We start from the raw sequence: 15,645 nt of genomic DNA, 5'->3' as shown, positions 1-15,645 counted from the left end.
ACTAAGACCTATGCAGCACCTTCCCTGCAAGTCATGATGGATTGGGAGGGAAAAGTTTCCAGTGAGAAACCAGCCATGTGAGTCAGGAACATTTCCAAGCTGAAACAGACAGAAGCAGTCTCGGCAGGTTGCGGTTGCTGAGGATCTGGGTGGCTTTTGTGGAAATCTCACTGAAATTGACACGTTCCCACATAATGTATCAATTTCAACAAACTGGCATTTCCGAGCAGAAAAACACTCCACCGAAAAATTTCCAACCAGTTCTAGTATTTCTCCTCATAACACCCCTCTGAGGTAGGGCAGTGCTGTTATCTCCATTTTACAGATGGGGAACTGAGGCAAAGAGTGATTTGCACCCAAGGCCTCACAGGAAGTCTGTGGAGGAGCAGGGAAATGAGCCCAGCTCTCCCAAGTCCCAGACTAGTGCCCTAACCAAACTCCATGTCATTTTCAAAAAACAGAATAAGTACTTAACCTTGGAGTCCTGACCAATATTCCAGTTCATATAAGCAGTGTGCAGTAGTTAGGGATGAACCAACCAAGTTGGATAAAAACAAGGATGGACTCAAACCTTGAGCTAGCCAAATTTTTGTTTAGAAGTTTGAGAAAGTTTGCACTCTTTCCCCTCTTCCCTTCCCCAGTCACTTAGCATTTCTGCATATTCCTCTGTACTTCCTAGTTCTACAAATGGAAGTGGAACAACTTAAATATAGCACCATGAGAAAGTCTGTGTTTGTAGTATTTCTGGCCAAATCAGAAAGCGAAAATACCACAAATCTTGCAACAAATAAAAACGTAAAAATAAATGAATTCTTGTGAGATCTTCAACCCCCAAGAAATTCAGAGAAGCATCTGGAAAGCTGGGGCCTTCTCCAAAATAAGCCCCAAGACCTTAAAGTGCTTGGTGTTAGGTTTCAGAAAGAGCTGTGTCCTTCCTTCCTTCCACAGCAAGAGGGCAAGTGGGCAGCTAACATGGGAGTCTTGAGGAGATTGGGGAGAAACAAACAGGAGTAACTCCTCAAAACCCAACCTTTTCATTTGGTTTGGATCAGACAATGGTAAATTCATTCAGAACCAGATTCTGCTACCTTTACACACTTTGAGCCAACACACCTTGTTCCACACGTAGTCCCATGATGCTACTCAAGATGAGTAAAGGTAGCAGAATCCAATCTTCAGTGACTGGAAATTCAATCTGGATTTTTAAAAATCAGGCCATGCACGTAGGTGCCGAAATGTGGCCCTTACAAGCTTAATTTTAGGCCTTAATTTTTTTAAATCTTAGCTGTAAGTTTTCAAATTGCCCTTAAAAGCGAAGCTATTAGATTGAAATATCTACTGATCACAAGGTAAACTACTAGTTACTGAAACCGCCCAGCCACCCTCCGCTTCACCAGACTATAGCTATTTGTAAAAAGAACAGGAGTACTTGTGGCACCTTAGAGACTAACAAATTTATTAGAGCATAAGCTTTTGTGGGCTACTATCTGTGGAACTTTGGCAGTCTGATTCTTGCTCACATGCTCAGGGTCTAACTGACTGCCATATGTAAGGTTGGGAAGGAATTCAGCCCCCCCAATGTCCGATTGGCAGTGACCTGGGTTTTTTTCCCACCTTCCTCTCTGCAGCATGGGATGCAGGTTGTTTGCCAGGACCATCTGGCTATGTCCCACCTGATCATTTCCCTATCATTGAAGGAACTTTAGGCATTGGTGCACCTCAGTTCCTCCTATTTTCTACCTGTGGCACATAATAGTTTAATTTACTGAGGACTGTAAGAGTTTGGTCTAATTTTGGTTGTTGGGTTTGTGTGCGAGTGCTCAGTGGTGTTGGTGGCCTGTGATACGCAGGAGGTCAGACTGATCTGGTCCCTTCTGGCCTTAAACTCTATGTCCCTATGATAAACTTGTCTATTAAATCAAATATCCCATAGAGCCAGGTGTAAAAGCCTGAATTCAATTCCCTCAAGAGAAGCAATTAACGTTCCTGAAAGCCTTCCAGGATTTAATTACATACACTGGCTAAAATAAGAACAAATTATTTAGAGAATATGTCTAGGAAATATTCAAGCAAATTCAATCCAGGGGAGTGAACTCCACAGGGGCTATAAATGATCAGAAGAATCCTGCTATTAAACAAAACAGCCAAGTCAGAACAGCGTGGGCGGTGGGTGCGGGGAGGGGTGAAATCAGCTAGGGAGCTCACCCGGGGCTCCAGGTGTTCCCATGAAGAAGTGTTACACAAAGAAAAGAGCTTCCAATTTACAATGGATTAGCATAGGAAAATGGGGGGGGGGATGGCCAGCAATAATTATTTTATTAAACTAAAGCACATAAGAACTTCTCTAATTGGAGAAAGGTGGAGGGAAATGAATTTGCTCATTGAATTTATTGAGAGGAAAGTTCTGTACCTAAGGCTCAGTACTAATATACTACCATTTATCATATCATCTAAAGCCAAACGCAATCATTTCTCCTTTCCACAAAAGCTGGCTTTAGATTTCAGCAGGGCCCTGTTTCTTTTGATGAAGCAATAATATATTAAACATGGACATATCTATCTAACAGCAACAAGAAAAAGATAGAAAACTGAACAAACAAGAGGAAGAGGTGCTCCCCAAGGAAATCAGCTGTCTGGAAAAAGCTCCCTAAACAAAGTTGCTATCTAGCAACTGAAAACTAATAAGCATAAATGTATGTCATATTCTTCTGGACCAAATATGGACTGGTCACAGAGCTTGCTTATCCACACCAGATGGGATGATCATAAATAAGGTTAAGATTTTGACACAGTTATTTTTAGTAAATCATGGACAGGTCACGGACAATAAACAAAAATTCATGGAAGCCTGTGAGCTGTCCCTGACTTTTACTAAAAATAACTGACACAAAATGGGGTTGACAGGGGGAGGACTGAAGCCCGAGCGGGGGGTGGGGTGGAGAGGTCTAGCACCCGCCAAGGAGCTCCAGGGTCCCGCCCATTAGCTGACATCTCCATCCCACCATCCCAGTGCTGGAAAATGTCACAGAGGTCTCTGAAAGTCATGGGATCAGTGACTTCCATGAGCTTCATGACATAATCTTACCCTTAATCATAAGATCCTTTAATGATCTGCCAGGTATGGCTGAAGTTTATTTAAATACGGTATTTTATGCACAGTGACACCTAGTGGTTGAGCATTTTGCTACAGTTTTGCATTCCATCTCCCCTTTAATTTCTATATTCCTACCATTTACAATGTTTACACTATCACACTGTCTTTGAAACTCCGTACATATCAGTCTGTTAAGCAGTTCTGTATCATACTAGTTTTCCAATTACACAACCCGAACATGTAACAACTTGGTCATTTGGCTGTTCATTAGGTGCAATGACTGGCTGTGGTTGGCTTGGAATACTTGAGTCATCGTTTTATTGTTCTGCATCTGCCATCTATAGAGTTTGCTCTGCTGATTGTAGTTTCCGAGGAGCATAGTGTAGATGTCAACGATTTCTGCTGAACTCTCCACTGTCGTTCTCAATCACATATGATCTGAGTACCACATTCTTTTTCTTTATGACAGCAGGAGTTGTCCATCCTCTTTCTCTATCCAATTTGACATGAACCCAGTCATTGGTTCTAGACCTAGCAGGTCTCTAACTGAGTGATATTTGTAAGCTCTTTTAGTCTTTTTATCTGATTTGGTTACTTTGGAGACAGGTTCTTTTGCAAAGTTGGATCAGTCATTCTGAGCTGTCTTCCCGTCAGGAGTTGTGCTGAACTATATCCATTAGCCGCTCTTGGTGTTGATCTGCTGCAGGAAGTTCTTGGCTGCCTGTACAGCTCTCTCAGCCTCTCCATTGACTTGTGGATAATGTGAGCTGTTAGTTATATGATCAAAATCATATTTCCTTTGGAATCATTTGAATTCTGCTGAAGTAAATTGTGGTCTATTATCCATTACTAGTTGTTCTGGAATACCAAAGTGAGCAAAAGTGTATTTAAGTTTCTCGATAGCACTGCAACATGTTATGTCTTTCAAGTACATTATTTCTACATACCTAGAATAATAGTCCACGACAACAAGGTAATGATATACCTGGAATCTGCATAAATCTGCAGCTAGTTTCTTCCAAGGTGCCTCAGGTAGAGGTGTTTGAACATTGTATGGTACAGCATTGTCTCAAGTTGATTTGTACTGCATCTCTTCTCAAAAGTCCAATATCATCAAATCCTCTGTCAAGTTCTTCCATCTTTCTCACTAGGCCCATCATGGCTGCCATGATGAGGCTGAGAGGTTGTCTGTCTCCGATCCTTTGATCACATGCATTCTGAATGCAAAGGTTTTGTCCTTGTAAGAGGTTTCTGTGATGAACTGGCCCATGCTGTTCTGAATACCTCCAGGGCTAGCCCCTGGGTGTAGTTTGGAGGAATGTTGGGGGGCATTGCCCACCAAACAGAGCGGAGGTGTGTGAGAGGAGGAGGTCATGCAGGGTTATGTGCCACTTCCCCCTACCCCATTTCTGCGAGCAGTGAGCTGCCCTGCAGGGCTTGCTCTGCTCGGCCTGCCAGGAAGGGGGGTTCTGTCCTTCCCACGCTGTGCCTCCCCTCCGCCTAGTTTCAGAGGAGCATGACAGAGCAGCTTTTTCTCTGTGCTCCGGGCCACTGCCTCAGCAGCTGGACGCTGCCTCCTGCATCCTAGTGCCTGCCTGTTTACTGTACAATGGTGAGTGCCCGGGGGGGGGAGGGGCTGGGGGAAGAAGGATGGGGAGAAAAGACAGTGGGATAGGGCAGGAGGAAGAGACGGGGATGGGATGGGGTAGTGGACAGTGAGCAGAGGAAGGAGGATGGGTAGTGGACAATGGGAAAAGGAATGGGGAGGGAATGGGGAAGAGAAGCATGTGGCGTCCCCTCAGCAGCAGTAGCAGCCGCAGCAGGGAGGTGCCCACAGCAGCACCAGAGCAGCGACATCGCTGCAGCAGCCGGCGCTGGAGTGGCCACCAGCAGCAGCTGTGTCTTCCTCTTCAAGCCAGCCCATCCCCCATAGCACAGGTAGCACAGGTACCCACGGCAGGTGGGGAGAGAAATCGCCAGTGAGCCAAGGCAGGGACACCAGAACCGGGGGTGGGGGGAGGCCAAGGGGCCATGTCCCTCCCACTTTTTACCAGTTGTAAGGGCAAGCGATGGGGAGAGGGGCAGAAAGGAGCGAGCGGGGGGCGGGGTCTTGGAGGGAAGAGGTGGTGCAGCGGTGGGGCCTTGGGGAGAAGGGGCAGCATGAGGTGGGGGCTCGGGAAGAAGGGATGGCATGAGGGCAGGGGCTTGTGGGGAGCAGTGCAGCATGGGGGGGCGGAGCCATGGTTCGGGCACCTGTGAACCCTCAACTTTCAGGGCGCTTCTGCAGCTCCTGAGCCAAGGAAACTGGCTTCAGCGTGCACGTGTGAGCATGTGTGTGTGCACGTGTGCTCTGCCCCTCCCAAATACAGCAGTCAAACTAGCCAGAGCTGTGTCAGGTGACTTCAGCTCTGGAAGGAGTTGAAGGTGATTGTATGTCCCTTCTGAGATGACTGTGATGTAAGCCCCTGAGCCAATAGTCTTGCCACGAATATTCAGTTTCTCTCTCCAGGCAGGTTCTACGTCATCACAAGTGATAGATCCCAGAAACAATGGTCTTGACTGTATGCAATATGAGTCAACTCCCCAACTGCTTTGGTGTGGCAAACAGCTGCAAAATGTCCATATTTCATGCATTACACACTGTATACCTCTAGCTGGACATGCATCATCTCTTGGGATAACACTTTTTCCACACCTTATATATGTAGGCTGGACTTTGCCCCTCTTAGTCTAGGAGTTCTCTCCCTGCCTCAGGGATTATGTGCCAATGACTTTTAATACTTAAGTGTCTGTTCACAGTTTCTAAACTAGTTTCAGGTTTTTTCAAATTGCTCCTGCCTTTTGTTCTGTTTGACTAATTCGGACTGCTTTGCTATCGGTATAGCTGTGGCTAGGGTTAAATTTCTCTTCAGCTGTAGCTGTTGTGAAAGGTTATAATCTGTTAACCCAATAACCAGCCTGCCTCTGATATATTTATGTTTTGCATTCCTAAAATCAGTTTTCAGCCAATGTATGCAGAGCTCTTGTAAAACATTCAACATTTTCCCCTGGTTCTTGAATTTTCTGGAAAAAACATGCTTTTTCATAAACCACAGTTCTCTGAAGTATAAAGTTTACATCAAACATAATCAGAACCCTTTCATGGTTATCTTTATGGCTTGTCTTCAGTAAAGCCAAAGGATTTAAAGATATGCTCTCCTTGTTTCCCCGTAACACAAATTAAAGAAAATACCTTTGTGGAGTTTGAATGCAGTGTGAAATCTGGGACAATATTGTTTCTAGTCTGTCCATTCTGAAGGCTTGTCAAAGCTGAAATTTTCTGAGGCATTGAAGAGTGGCATGTTGAAGAGATCCTGCAACCTTTGTTGCTTTCTTCCTTCTGTTTCTGTTCTTAGTTACCCCAGTCAGAGGTGCAGAAGTTATTTCCAGACTGCACAGTTCCTTGCTTATACTGTGATATCCCCAGCAAAAGACATTCTGCCTAAGCAGGCCTGCTGTGTGTTTCTCCTCAGAGAGGGTACATAGTGTAATTGCCATAGTTAAGTTACCACACGTCTTTCTAAACAAGCACATTTAATTCTTAAGGTAAAATCATAACAGAGAAAACATATTAAAAACAATAAAATAATCTGCACATGTTGATAAGGTTACCAGAGATCACCCCCTTACTCAAAACAAGGGCTCTGGCCAATGAACTATCCTTCAAACTCCACCCCCAGGGCCGCAAGTAGGCCAAATTCCTTCCAACCCTTCCCAAAGGATTGCCCCCCCTCCAATACATCACCTCATAAATCCTCATAGTAAAAATCTTTAGCTATCCAGATAAGGTTCAGCTGATTCTTTCCACGATGCCCTGGAAAAATTGTAAAGCTCTAGGTGATTTAAATCCTGTACCCTAATATGATGAGATCATGTTTTTGTCTCCCTGCATACACACATAGTATTGCTGAGCATGAAGGCTATTGTGCTTGGTCTAGCCCAGTGGTTCCCAACTTGTGGCCCAATCAGCCCAATGTTGTGGCCCATATGACATCTTCAGGGCCATACAGGTAGTATTGGATGTGGCCCACAATGGTAAATAGGTTGAGAACTACGGGTCTAGCCCATGACTGTTCAACCTGGGGGTCATGAACAGGCTGGATCATGGGATCTCAAGCATGTTGCCCTTTTTTATATTGATAAATGGGAGGAGGGCCCAACAATGGAAAACCACTGGCCTTGCCCATCATTACATGAGAATAAGATTACCAAAATATGCATGTCATGTGCTGCAGTCAGTGGCCTCCACTAATTATTATTTAAGTTCGTTAACTAATGCCAGATATTTCAAAGTTACAATACAACTGGAGACTTGCTGGTCAAATTCAGCTTTGAACTGGAATCTTTCCCTTTTTTTCCATTCAGAAAAGAACAGGACAATTCAATCTCAGCCTGAGCCAGTACATACTCAGGGTGGAGTCCTTTTCAGTTTTCCTGGCATGGACAGTGCCCAGTCACTGCCAGTTTAAGTTGGATACTGACCACTGAAAACCATGTCTATAGAACAGTGCAAAATCAGATAATTAGAGGTGGGTGGGACTGATTGCTTTAGGAATCCCACCCAACCAAGGGGAAAATATTTTTAATTGAGCAAGGGGAGAGGCTCCTGGAGCAAAAGGAACCTTTGATTGAGAGCTCTGCAACAATAAGAGTGGAACAGAGTTCTGCAGCCTGTATAGTGAGGAAGGATGCTGAGGGTATTAGCCTGGAACTCAGATGACCAGTCCCTATTCAAGTCCCTATTCTGCCACAGACTTCCTGGGAGACCTTGGACCAGTCACTGAGTCTCTCTGTGTCTCAATTTCCCATCTGCAAAATGGACATAAGAGTACTTCTCGCCTTCCTTGATGGGGAGTTGCAAGGATAAATACATTAGTATCTGAGTGCCTCGCAATCTTAATTTATAGTAATGCAGGCCACATAAGTACCCAACATAGATCCTTCTAGTCTCAGGCATGACCCACTCTTTAAGCATTAAACAGTTGGACTCCCAAAAGTTGGGGAACCCAAAGTCACAAGTTCCCTTGAAAAAGTAGGTCCTTTCATTAGATTAGTTTGATATTACCCTTACTATTATCCTACTTTGTTTCCAAAGATCATTTGTAACTGGGACATGATACCATTTTTTTAAGTTACACTGCTATTCCTAGAGGCTATTCAGCAGGATTTTATCACTGAAACTGACATAGCAGATCTGAAACTCAGCCCCATTTATCAGCTGAGATCACTCTAACTTCAAATCTTTGTCTTCCTCAATTAAGAGATCCAACATCTGGAAGGCACATGAGAAGGGACTGTTAAACTAGCTCTTTCTTCCCCATCCAATTTGCAGCAGAAAACAAGTTAGGAAAATTCTCAAAATATTTTCTCTCTGTGCTTCATAATCTCTATATCTAGCTATTTTAATACTGATCTGACACTACATCCCAGCCCCCTCCCACCGGGGTTAGACCTGACCTTCTCAAGTTAAATACAGGTTTAAAAAAAATGTAATTGTGGAAGCAGAGCAAGGCCTGACAGGAATTGGAAGGAAATTTCAAATTCAAACAGTCTTTGTTAGCAAGAGTCAGGCTAACTGTAACCCTAATAACGCAAGATTTGTAGAAGCGAGAATTGTGTAAGGCGAGTGGGAAAGAACTGTGTAAGAAGTTGTTGCGACCTTGTCTAGATAATGTGTAGCCAACATGGTAGACTAAAGTCTAAATAAGTAAGAAAAATAAAATATCAAGATGACCTATGTATAAACAAAATGCAGCTGTTGCTTATTATTGTCTGTAACAAAAGGTATAAATGCTTGCTGTAATTGTTTACCTGTTGAGAGACCTGCCTAGGAGGGGGAGACCCTAGTGCACTCTCTCCCTTTACGCAATTGCTTAAGGGCTAGTCCACACTAACCCCCCACTTCGAACTAAGATACGCAACTTCAGCTACGTGAATAACGTAGCTGAAGTCGAAGTATCTTAGTTCGAACTTACCGCGGGTCCACACGCAGCAGGCAGGCTCCCCCGTCGACTCCGCGTACTCCTCTCGAGTACCGGCGTCGACGGCGAGCACTTCCGGGATCGATCCGGAATCGATTTATAGTGTCTAGACAAGACACGATAAATTGATCCCAGAAGATCGATTGCTTACCGCCGGACCCGGAGGTAAGTATAGACGTACCCTAAGAGAATAAAGTATATCTGACTTTGCTGTACCCAATCAAAAAAGGAAGAACTGTGTTTTTCTCCGACATAACTTAAATAAATGATTCAGTTTTCAGCCATACTGTATGTGTAAGAGCTCTCCGCTATGCAACTAATTCCCACCTTATATCTGCAAGAGTACAATATGCATATATTGGCCATGCAAAGCCCCTTTAGAAAAATATTTCTAAATAACGTTGGATTTAATTCAATTTTTTTAAATTAACTTTTCAAAGTAAAATGCACCTATCTGAATACTGCATATTCATAAATACAAGCGCTAAAGGTGAAATGGAAGATCAAGTCAAAACACACATTTATGTGTACTAAAGAACGTATCTTGGAATATTTTAGTTTCAGTTAACTTTTAGCTGAATGCCTTTCAACTCAGGGGCCTGTAGATTTGAGCACCATGAAAACTTCAAAAACATATCACCATTATTATTAGTTAGAAGGAAACATTATGCATGACAATGCATCACTGAATATATAGTTTGTGATAAACTTTCCAACACAGGTTAAAGCCAGATCTGACAATCCATTGTTAAATGCCTAGAATGCTGAGAGGCTTCCTGATAAAACAAATGCTTTACATTCATGATAAATGCCAGATCCTTCAGAGTATAACTATATAAAGATGTATTTAAAGGATCTTAGCTGTCTAAAGAAAGAGTATTTGAAAACTAAGGGGCTTCTCTTGTTCCCAGTGAGGCTAATGTAAAAAGTCCAGTGGCACCGAATGGGAGAAGGATTGGGCCCTACCAATATATGGCTACATGTGACTTTTTCTGAAGGAAGTCCCACCATTGTCAAACCAATGCAGCACAGGTAGGGATAGTTGTGGGGAGCAAATAGTGGCTGCCAGTGTTCTATGCACCACAGAGACAATATGGTGCTGCTCCTCCAGCAGGTACAGCACAGAACACACAGTCCAAGGGGAGAGGGCCTACAGCAGATTTAAATGATCTTTGCACCCTCCCAATCCCCGGCTGCTTTGAGGGCTGAAGATCCCCTGGCATAACTTAGACAGCTCTGAAGTTGTGTCTAAATTACAGGCTCCCTGGTATGTCCTGACAGGGCTGCCACATGCAGCCTCACTCCAGACACGCCCCTCAACTCTTACGGCTTGTTAGGGGGTTTTCAGAGAGCAGCCTTACAGCTGTCTTCTGTGCTGCCTGTGAAAGGGTGGAAATCCTCCCCTGGCAAGAACCAGGGCTTTTAGAGCCCCTTTTCACTATTCCATCTCTTTTACACAGCATGAAGGGGCTGGAATGGGGGCGGATTACCTAAAGTCACTCAGAGCAGGTCTACACAACATGGTAGAGCTGCCCTGATACTAGCAACACTAGGAAATTAAAAAAATGAAAAGACCGTAGCGTGGACAAATGTCTCTCCGGTAGCATACACTTACCCAGCACAACCTAAAATCTGAATGATTTGGGCAATAAGAAACGCTTTGACAACAGTAACACTTCTAGATCAGCGATCACTTCCTATGTTTAATTCTGTGGCCAATTCAGAATAGATAACATCTCTTTCCTTTACTTGGAATAGAGCCATGGCGAAGGGGGTGGGGGGGAGGGGAGAACCATCAAGGCCTGACCTGATTTCTCTGCGCTATCTTCTCTCCCTTCTTCCAGCGGAGAATGGGCTTAAGAGCAGGTAGTTCCTTCTCCTCCTTTCCCATCACATGTTCCCCCAGACTGTATGCCGCTTCAAACACAATTGGGGATATCACATCTTTGACTCGTCTCTGTAAAAGTAAATGAACAAGAGAATTATTTGCCTGTGACCATCTCAATAACGCATATGTGCACAGTTAAGTAGCAAGAAAGAGAACAGCATATTCAGAACTTATATGAAGATGATACTGGGAAAGGTAGCTGGCATCTACAGGCAACCCATTCTTTTCATTGCCAAAAATTAATTGATACATTCTACCAGAATTAGGTGGAGGATCAAAACAGTTATAAAGCTATGAAATAGGGCTTCATGGTCTAAATCCTTGTTCTACTGAAACCTACAGAGAGTTTGCTACTAACTTCAATGGAATCAAAATTTGCACTTAAGAAAATAAATCAATCAGCCCATTTGGGTGGAATCTAAGGATCTGACATTAACAATGAAACATATGGAACCAAACCATAAATTCTGTGATATTCAGGGGCTTTCAGATCCAGGGCTTTGGGTCTGGGTCATCTCTATTTGAAACCTGTCAGATGCAGAGGCAGCACATCTGTAATGCTGACCCTCCCATCAAAAAGAGAAAACTTTGTTTTGGTCATGCTGGGAAAATAAGTGGACAGACAGAGCTACAAATGTGAAGTCTTCGCAAGTGCAGTGCTGGAAATTTCATCTTTCACACACTGCCCTGAAATCGACCTTAGCCTGGCAGAAAAACCGCCTCTGGAAAGAGAGGGGGGTGATTCAACTTCCTTAACCACCAAGTTCTTGGCTTTACTACAAAAAAAGACTTGCCAGTTGTACTAAACTGTGCCACACTACTTATATTTGGAGGGACAGCTCCTTAATATGGATTGCTTTCCCTTCGGCATTAAACCAAGGCTACCAAATTCACACCACCTTGACACAGATCATATGGAGCCTGAATTCTGTTTTCTGTGAAAAGGTAGGACTAAACACTCTTTACCGTACTATTTAATATAGTTTTCTGAAACCAGACTTCTGAATATGTGTATGTAAAGAAATGGCAAACATTCCAGATTTTCATAAACATTCAAGAGAAATATTTGTCTATCTAATTAAAATATTAGTTATGAATTTGATGCATATGAAATTGAGAAAATAAATACACTCCCTTGAGCACATTCAAGCAAAGCTTAGAGACAGGCCAAGTTTCCAGTCCTGACCAGCAAGTGGCAAGAGGTCTTTTCTGAATAGGGGCTGCCAATAATGACAAATTATGTAGCTATGTGATGTGATTAGCTCTCCAGAGGTGAAGAGTCAGTGCACCAACCCAGCATTCCAAGTAGCCTATTCAACATCGGTTTCAAGGCAGGCATTAGTGCTTTGCAAATCCTTTGACTGGAACCCAGAAACCTCCTAAAAATCAGTCAGAGTTTAGACTCTAGCCAAGCTAACAAAATATCAGCTCATACCCACAACCATTAGGGACCTGGGTGGATGGGCATTCATACAGCATACTCTACTGTACATCCAAACCTCCAATAAGATCTGCAACGGTTGGTTCGCTACCAACCCCTACAAGTATCCCCTGCAGAGTCCAGTTACAGTACCCTAAGCTGAGGCTGTAAGCTCTTTGAGGCAGGGACCATTCCTTTACTTTTTCTGTAGATCACCATGAATGCCTATGGTACTATAGTGTATACAAAATGTTAAATAATAAGAGTGCCCAAACCTGCATAGCTAATGCAGTTTTAATAAACACCACATATATAATATCTCTTAAAACAATATTGCATGAACATACAGGCACACTGTATACACATCTAAGAAAGTAAAAGGAGACTATACAGAATAAATCCATATTATAACAGCAAAACACAAATTCCCAACCAAATCACCAATCTTACTAGAATGTACCCAACCACCTGTGTAAACACATACCAATTAACAGCACAGGTAATGGGATAAAACCTATATTTCTTCCAGCCCTACTAATGCAATATGGAAAAATCAAGTTCTTAATGACTTCAAAACATTAACATGAACCTTGAGGGTCCAATCCAATGCCCTTTGAAGTCACTGGAAATATTTCCATTGACTTCAGTGGATGTTGAAGTGTGCCCTTATTGTTCATTGAGGTCTCTTTCTGCTTTCTTTCAGTGATGAAATTGTGGCTTCCAGCAGCCAGATTAATTATGTGTGTGGATATAATTATGTGTGGATATTCCCTCAGCATAGCCCCAGGGAAATATATTTCACATACCCACTTGTCTTTAATTAAAGCTGATAGAGTGAATCCTGCCCGGCTATTAATTACACCACATGTTCTCCTCTTTCTACTCATTCTTACAGAGACACTAAAAAGATCTCCTAGAGGATACTTACATTCAAAACACAGCAAGAAAGCAGTTCTCTCTTCAGATACCACGTGTATTTTTCTGGGACATAACTACGTAATGATGCTTTGAAAAATGTGCCCAAGTACATTAGAAAGATTACTGTTCTCGGATATGCATCCGACGAAGTGGGCATTCACCCACGAAAGCTTATGCTCCAATACATCTGTCAGTCTTAAAGGTGCCACAGGCTCTCTGTTGCTATTTACAGATCCAGACTAACACGGCTACCCCTCTGATACTGTTCTCGGATATAATCTCACTTTGCTCCTCCACTTTGGTCCAGCTGAACATTTCATTCCTGGCACTTGAATCATACACTCATGGCACATGCCTCAGGTTCCCATTAAACCCCAAGTGATTCTGATTTCTAAAAGGAAACTTGGAAATTTTGATGACAGCCAAATTCGAGGAAAACGCTCCAAAGCCCTTAAGTCAAATCAGCTTCATTTATGTTACTCTTTTAATCACTTGTACAGCTCTAATTTCAATTATTTGTTAACAAAACTCTGGGCCACAAGCAGCTCTGTGGCTTTACCATTTTTCACCATGACACATCTATGCTGAGAAAGTATCAAAAGGCACAGCCATTTTTGCATCTTGAAAAGAACTGCTGACAAATCACAGCCTATAAAAAAAATCCAAAAAGTTTCAGTGGACATCAAAACCACAGTGATAAACAGGGTTTCAACTGTGTAACTGGGATTCAGAGAAGAAGAAGAAGAAGAAGAAATAACTAGGACTTCTGGTTTTTTTTGTGTTTATTAATTTAATTTTTCAGTTTATTTTTGAGTTGTATGTAGATGTCCAAAAAATGGGGGGATTCAGGGCTCCGTCTTTGTTTATACTGTAATGAGCAATGTATATTATAGCACGTTTTACAATATATACTGCAATGAGTAATCTCTTTGTAATATTCCTTAGTGAGCTTTAACATAGTACTGTTTCAAACAGCACTGAATTAAAGCACACTAGGGAATTTTTTGTGCACACAAGTAGAGTGTATATGAACCAATTAATGCGCAACATGTCAGTGTGCTTTAGAAATCACAACCCCATAGTCCACATTACTGCTCAGTATAGACAAATAACCATTTTTGTTGTTTATTGGATAAACACCAATTTCATTGTTCTAAAATCAATGCGGTTTTATCAGTGTTTATCAGTTAAAAACGTAATCACAATCACAAACCCTCTAGTTAACAATACTTAGTGCATACACACGCACACAAATGGTATGTACAAAACCACTTGGAATCCTGGGTAAATATGGATGTGGCTAGCCCATGCTGAAGCCAACACTGCCATGGTTTTACTGCTACTGGTATCCAAGAGAGCTAGATTAAAGTTAGCTCAGGTATGTCTATATGACCTTCCATAATACACCATGATTGCAGTATAGACATACCCACAGTTAGATTGTAAACTTTTGGGGCCAAGGACCATCTCTTCATTGTATGTTTGTACAGTGCCAAGCACAACGGGGTCCTGTCAGTACTACTAATAGCTCTACATTACTCTGCTTACTGATACAGCACTGAATTTTTAAAGGTCTATACCAAAATTATCTAGTAAACCCTAAAAACAAAGCTAGGTCTGTATCTTTAGTTATATTTGTGGATGGGGCATGGGAGAGGTGAACTGATTGGCCCAAGATCACACAGCAAATTCAGATTACAAAAATCTCAATTCCCAGCTTTTGCTCTTTCCTGCAAACCAGGCTGCCTCCTCTATGGACATCCCCATATTTGGATAAAGAGGAGGTTCAGTTAGACTGGGTGTGGACATGCACTGTTCTACAGCATATTGTATGGTGCACATGGATTTATTCCTTGTACGCATTAGCTCACTGATGAGAACTTTAGACTTCAAAGAACCATAGCCTGGTTTTCAGAGCATTTAGGAATGTAGCAAGTACGTAGTTTCAAAATAACATTATGTTCCTGAAAGCTCATACTAACGAAAAGCAGACTGCTCTTTCCTCTCCCAAAACAGCTACCTCAGGGAAATATAAAAATGGTGAGATAAGATCTGAAATCTGGCACTACCATATATTTCTACATTATTTTTTCTGGTTTAGCAGGAGAAAGCAAGTGAATTACACAGACACACACACACACACACACACACACACACACACCCCACCTCATTTTCATAGCTGAAACTTTCATTGGCTTCAATACATCATTTGTATGGGGAAAGTCACTAAAGCTGGAACGCAACTGCAGCTCGATAATCACACTGTGACTGTGAACACATAACTTTTGATTTCAACACATTCCCC

At 42.5% G+C, this 15,645-nt stretch overlaps 1 protein-coding gene across 5 annotated transcripts in view; it reads right to left on the bottom strand.

The window, feature by feature from the left end:
• The window catches only part of ITGA9 (integrin subunit alpha 9), a 291,253-nt gene that overhangs the window by 126,677 nt on the left and 148,931 nt on the right, over positions 1–15,645 (bottom strand). For all 5 annotated transcript variants that reach the window (XR_010598391.1, XM_042860327.2, XM_005302712.5 and 2 more), the window contains exon 16: positions 10,922–11,071. Coding sequence is in view for 4 of the 5 variants with exons in the window: in XM_042860327.2 (XP_042716261.2) it covers positions 10,922–11,071 (150 nt within the window). In the remaining variant the exon portion in view is untranslated. The remainder of the gene's footprint in view (positions 1–10,921; positions 11,072–15,645) is intronic.

The sequence above is a fragment of the Chrysemys picta genome, chromosome 2 (genome assembly GCF_011386835.1).
Source record: "Chrysemys picta bellii isolate R12L10 chromosome 2, ASM1138683v2, whole genome shotgun sequence".
Classification (NCBI taxonomy): domain Eukaryota; kingdom Metazoa; phylum Chordata; order Testudines; family Emydidae; genus Chrysemys; species Chrysemys picta.
The sequence above is the reverse complement of the archived record's forward strand: the minus strand, read 5'-3'. Positions and strand labels throughout refer to the sequence as shown.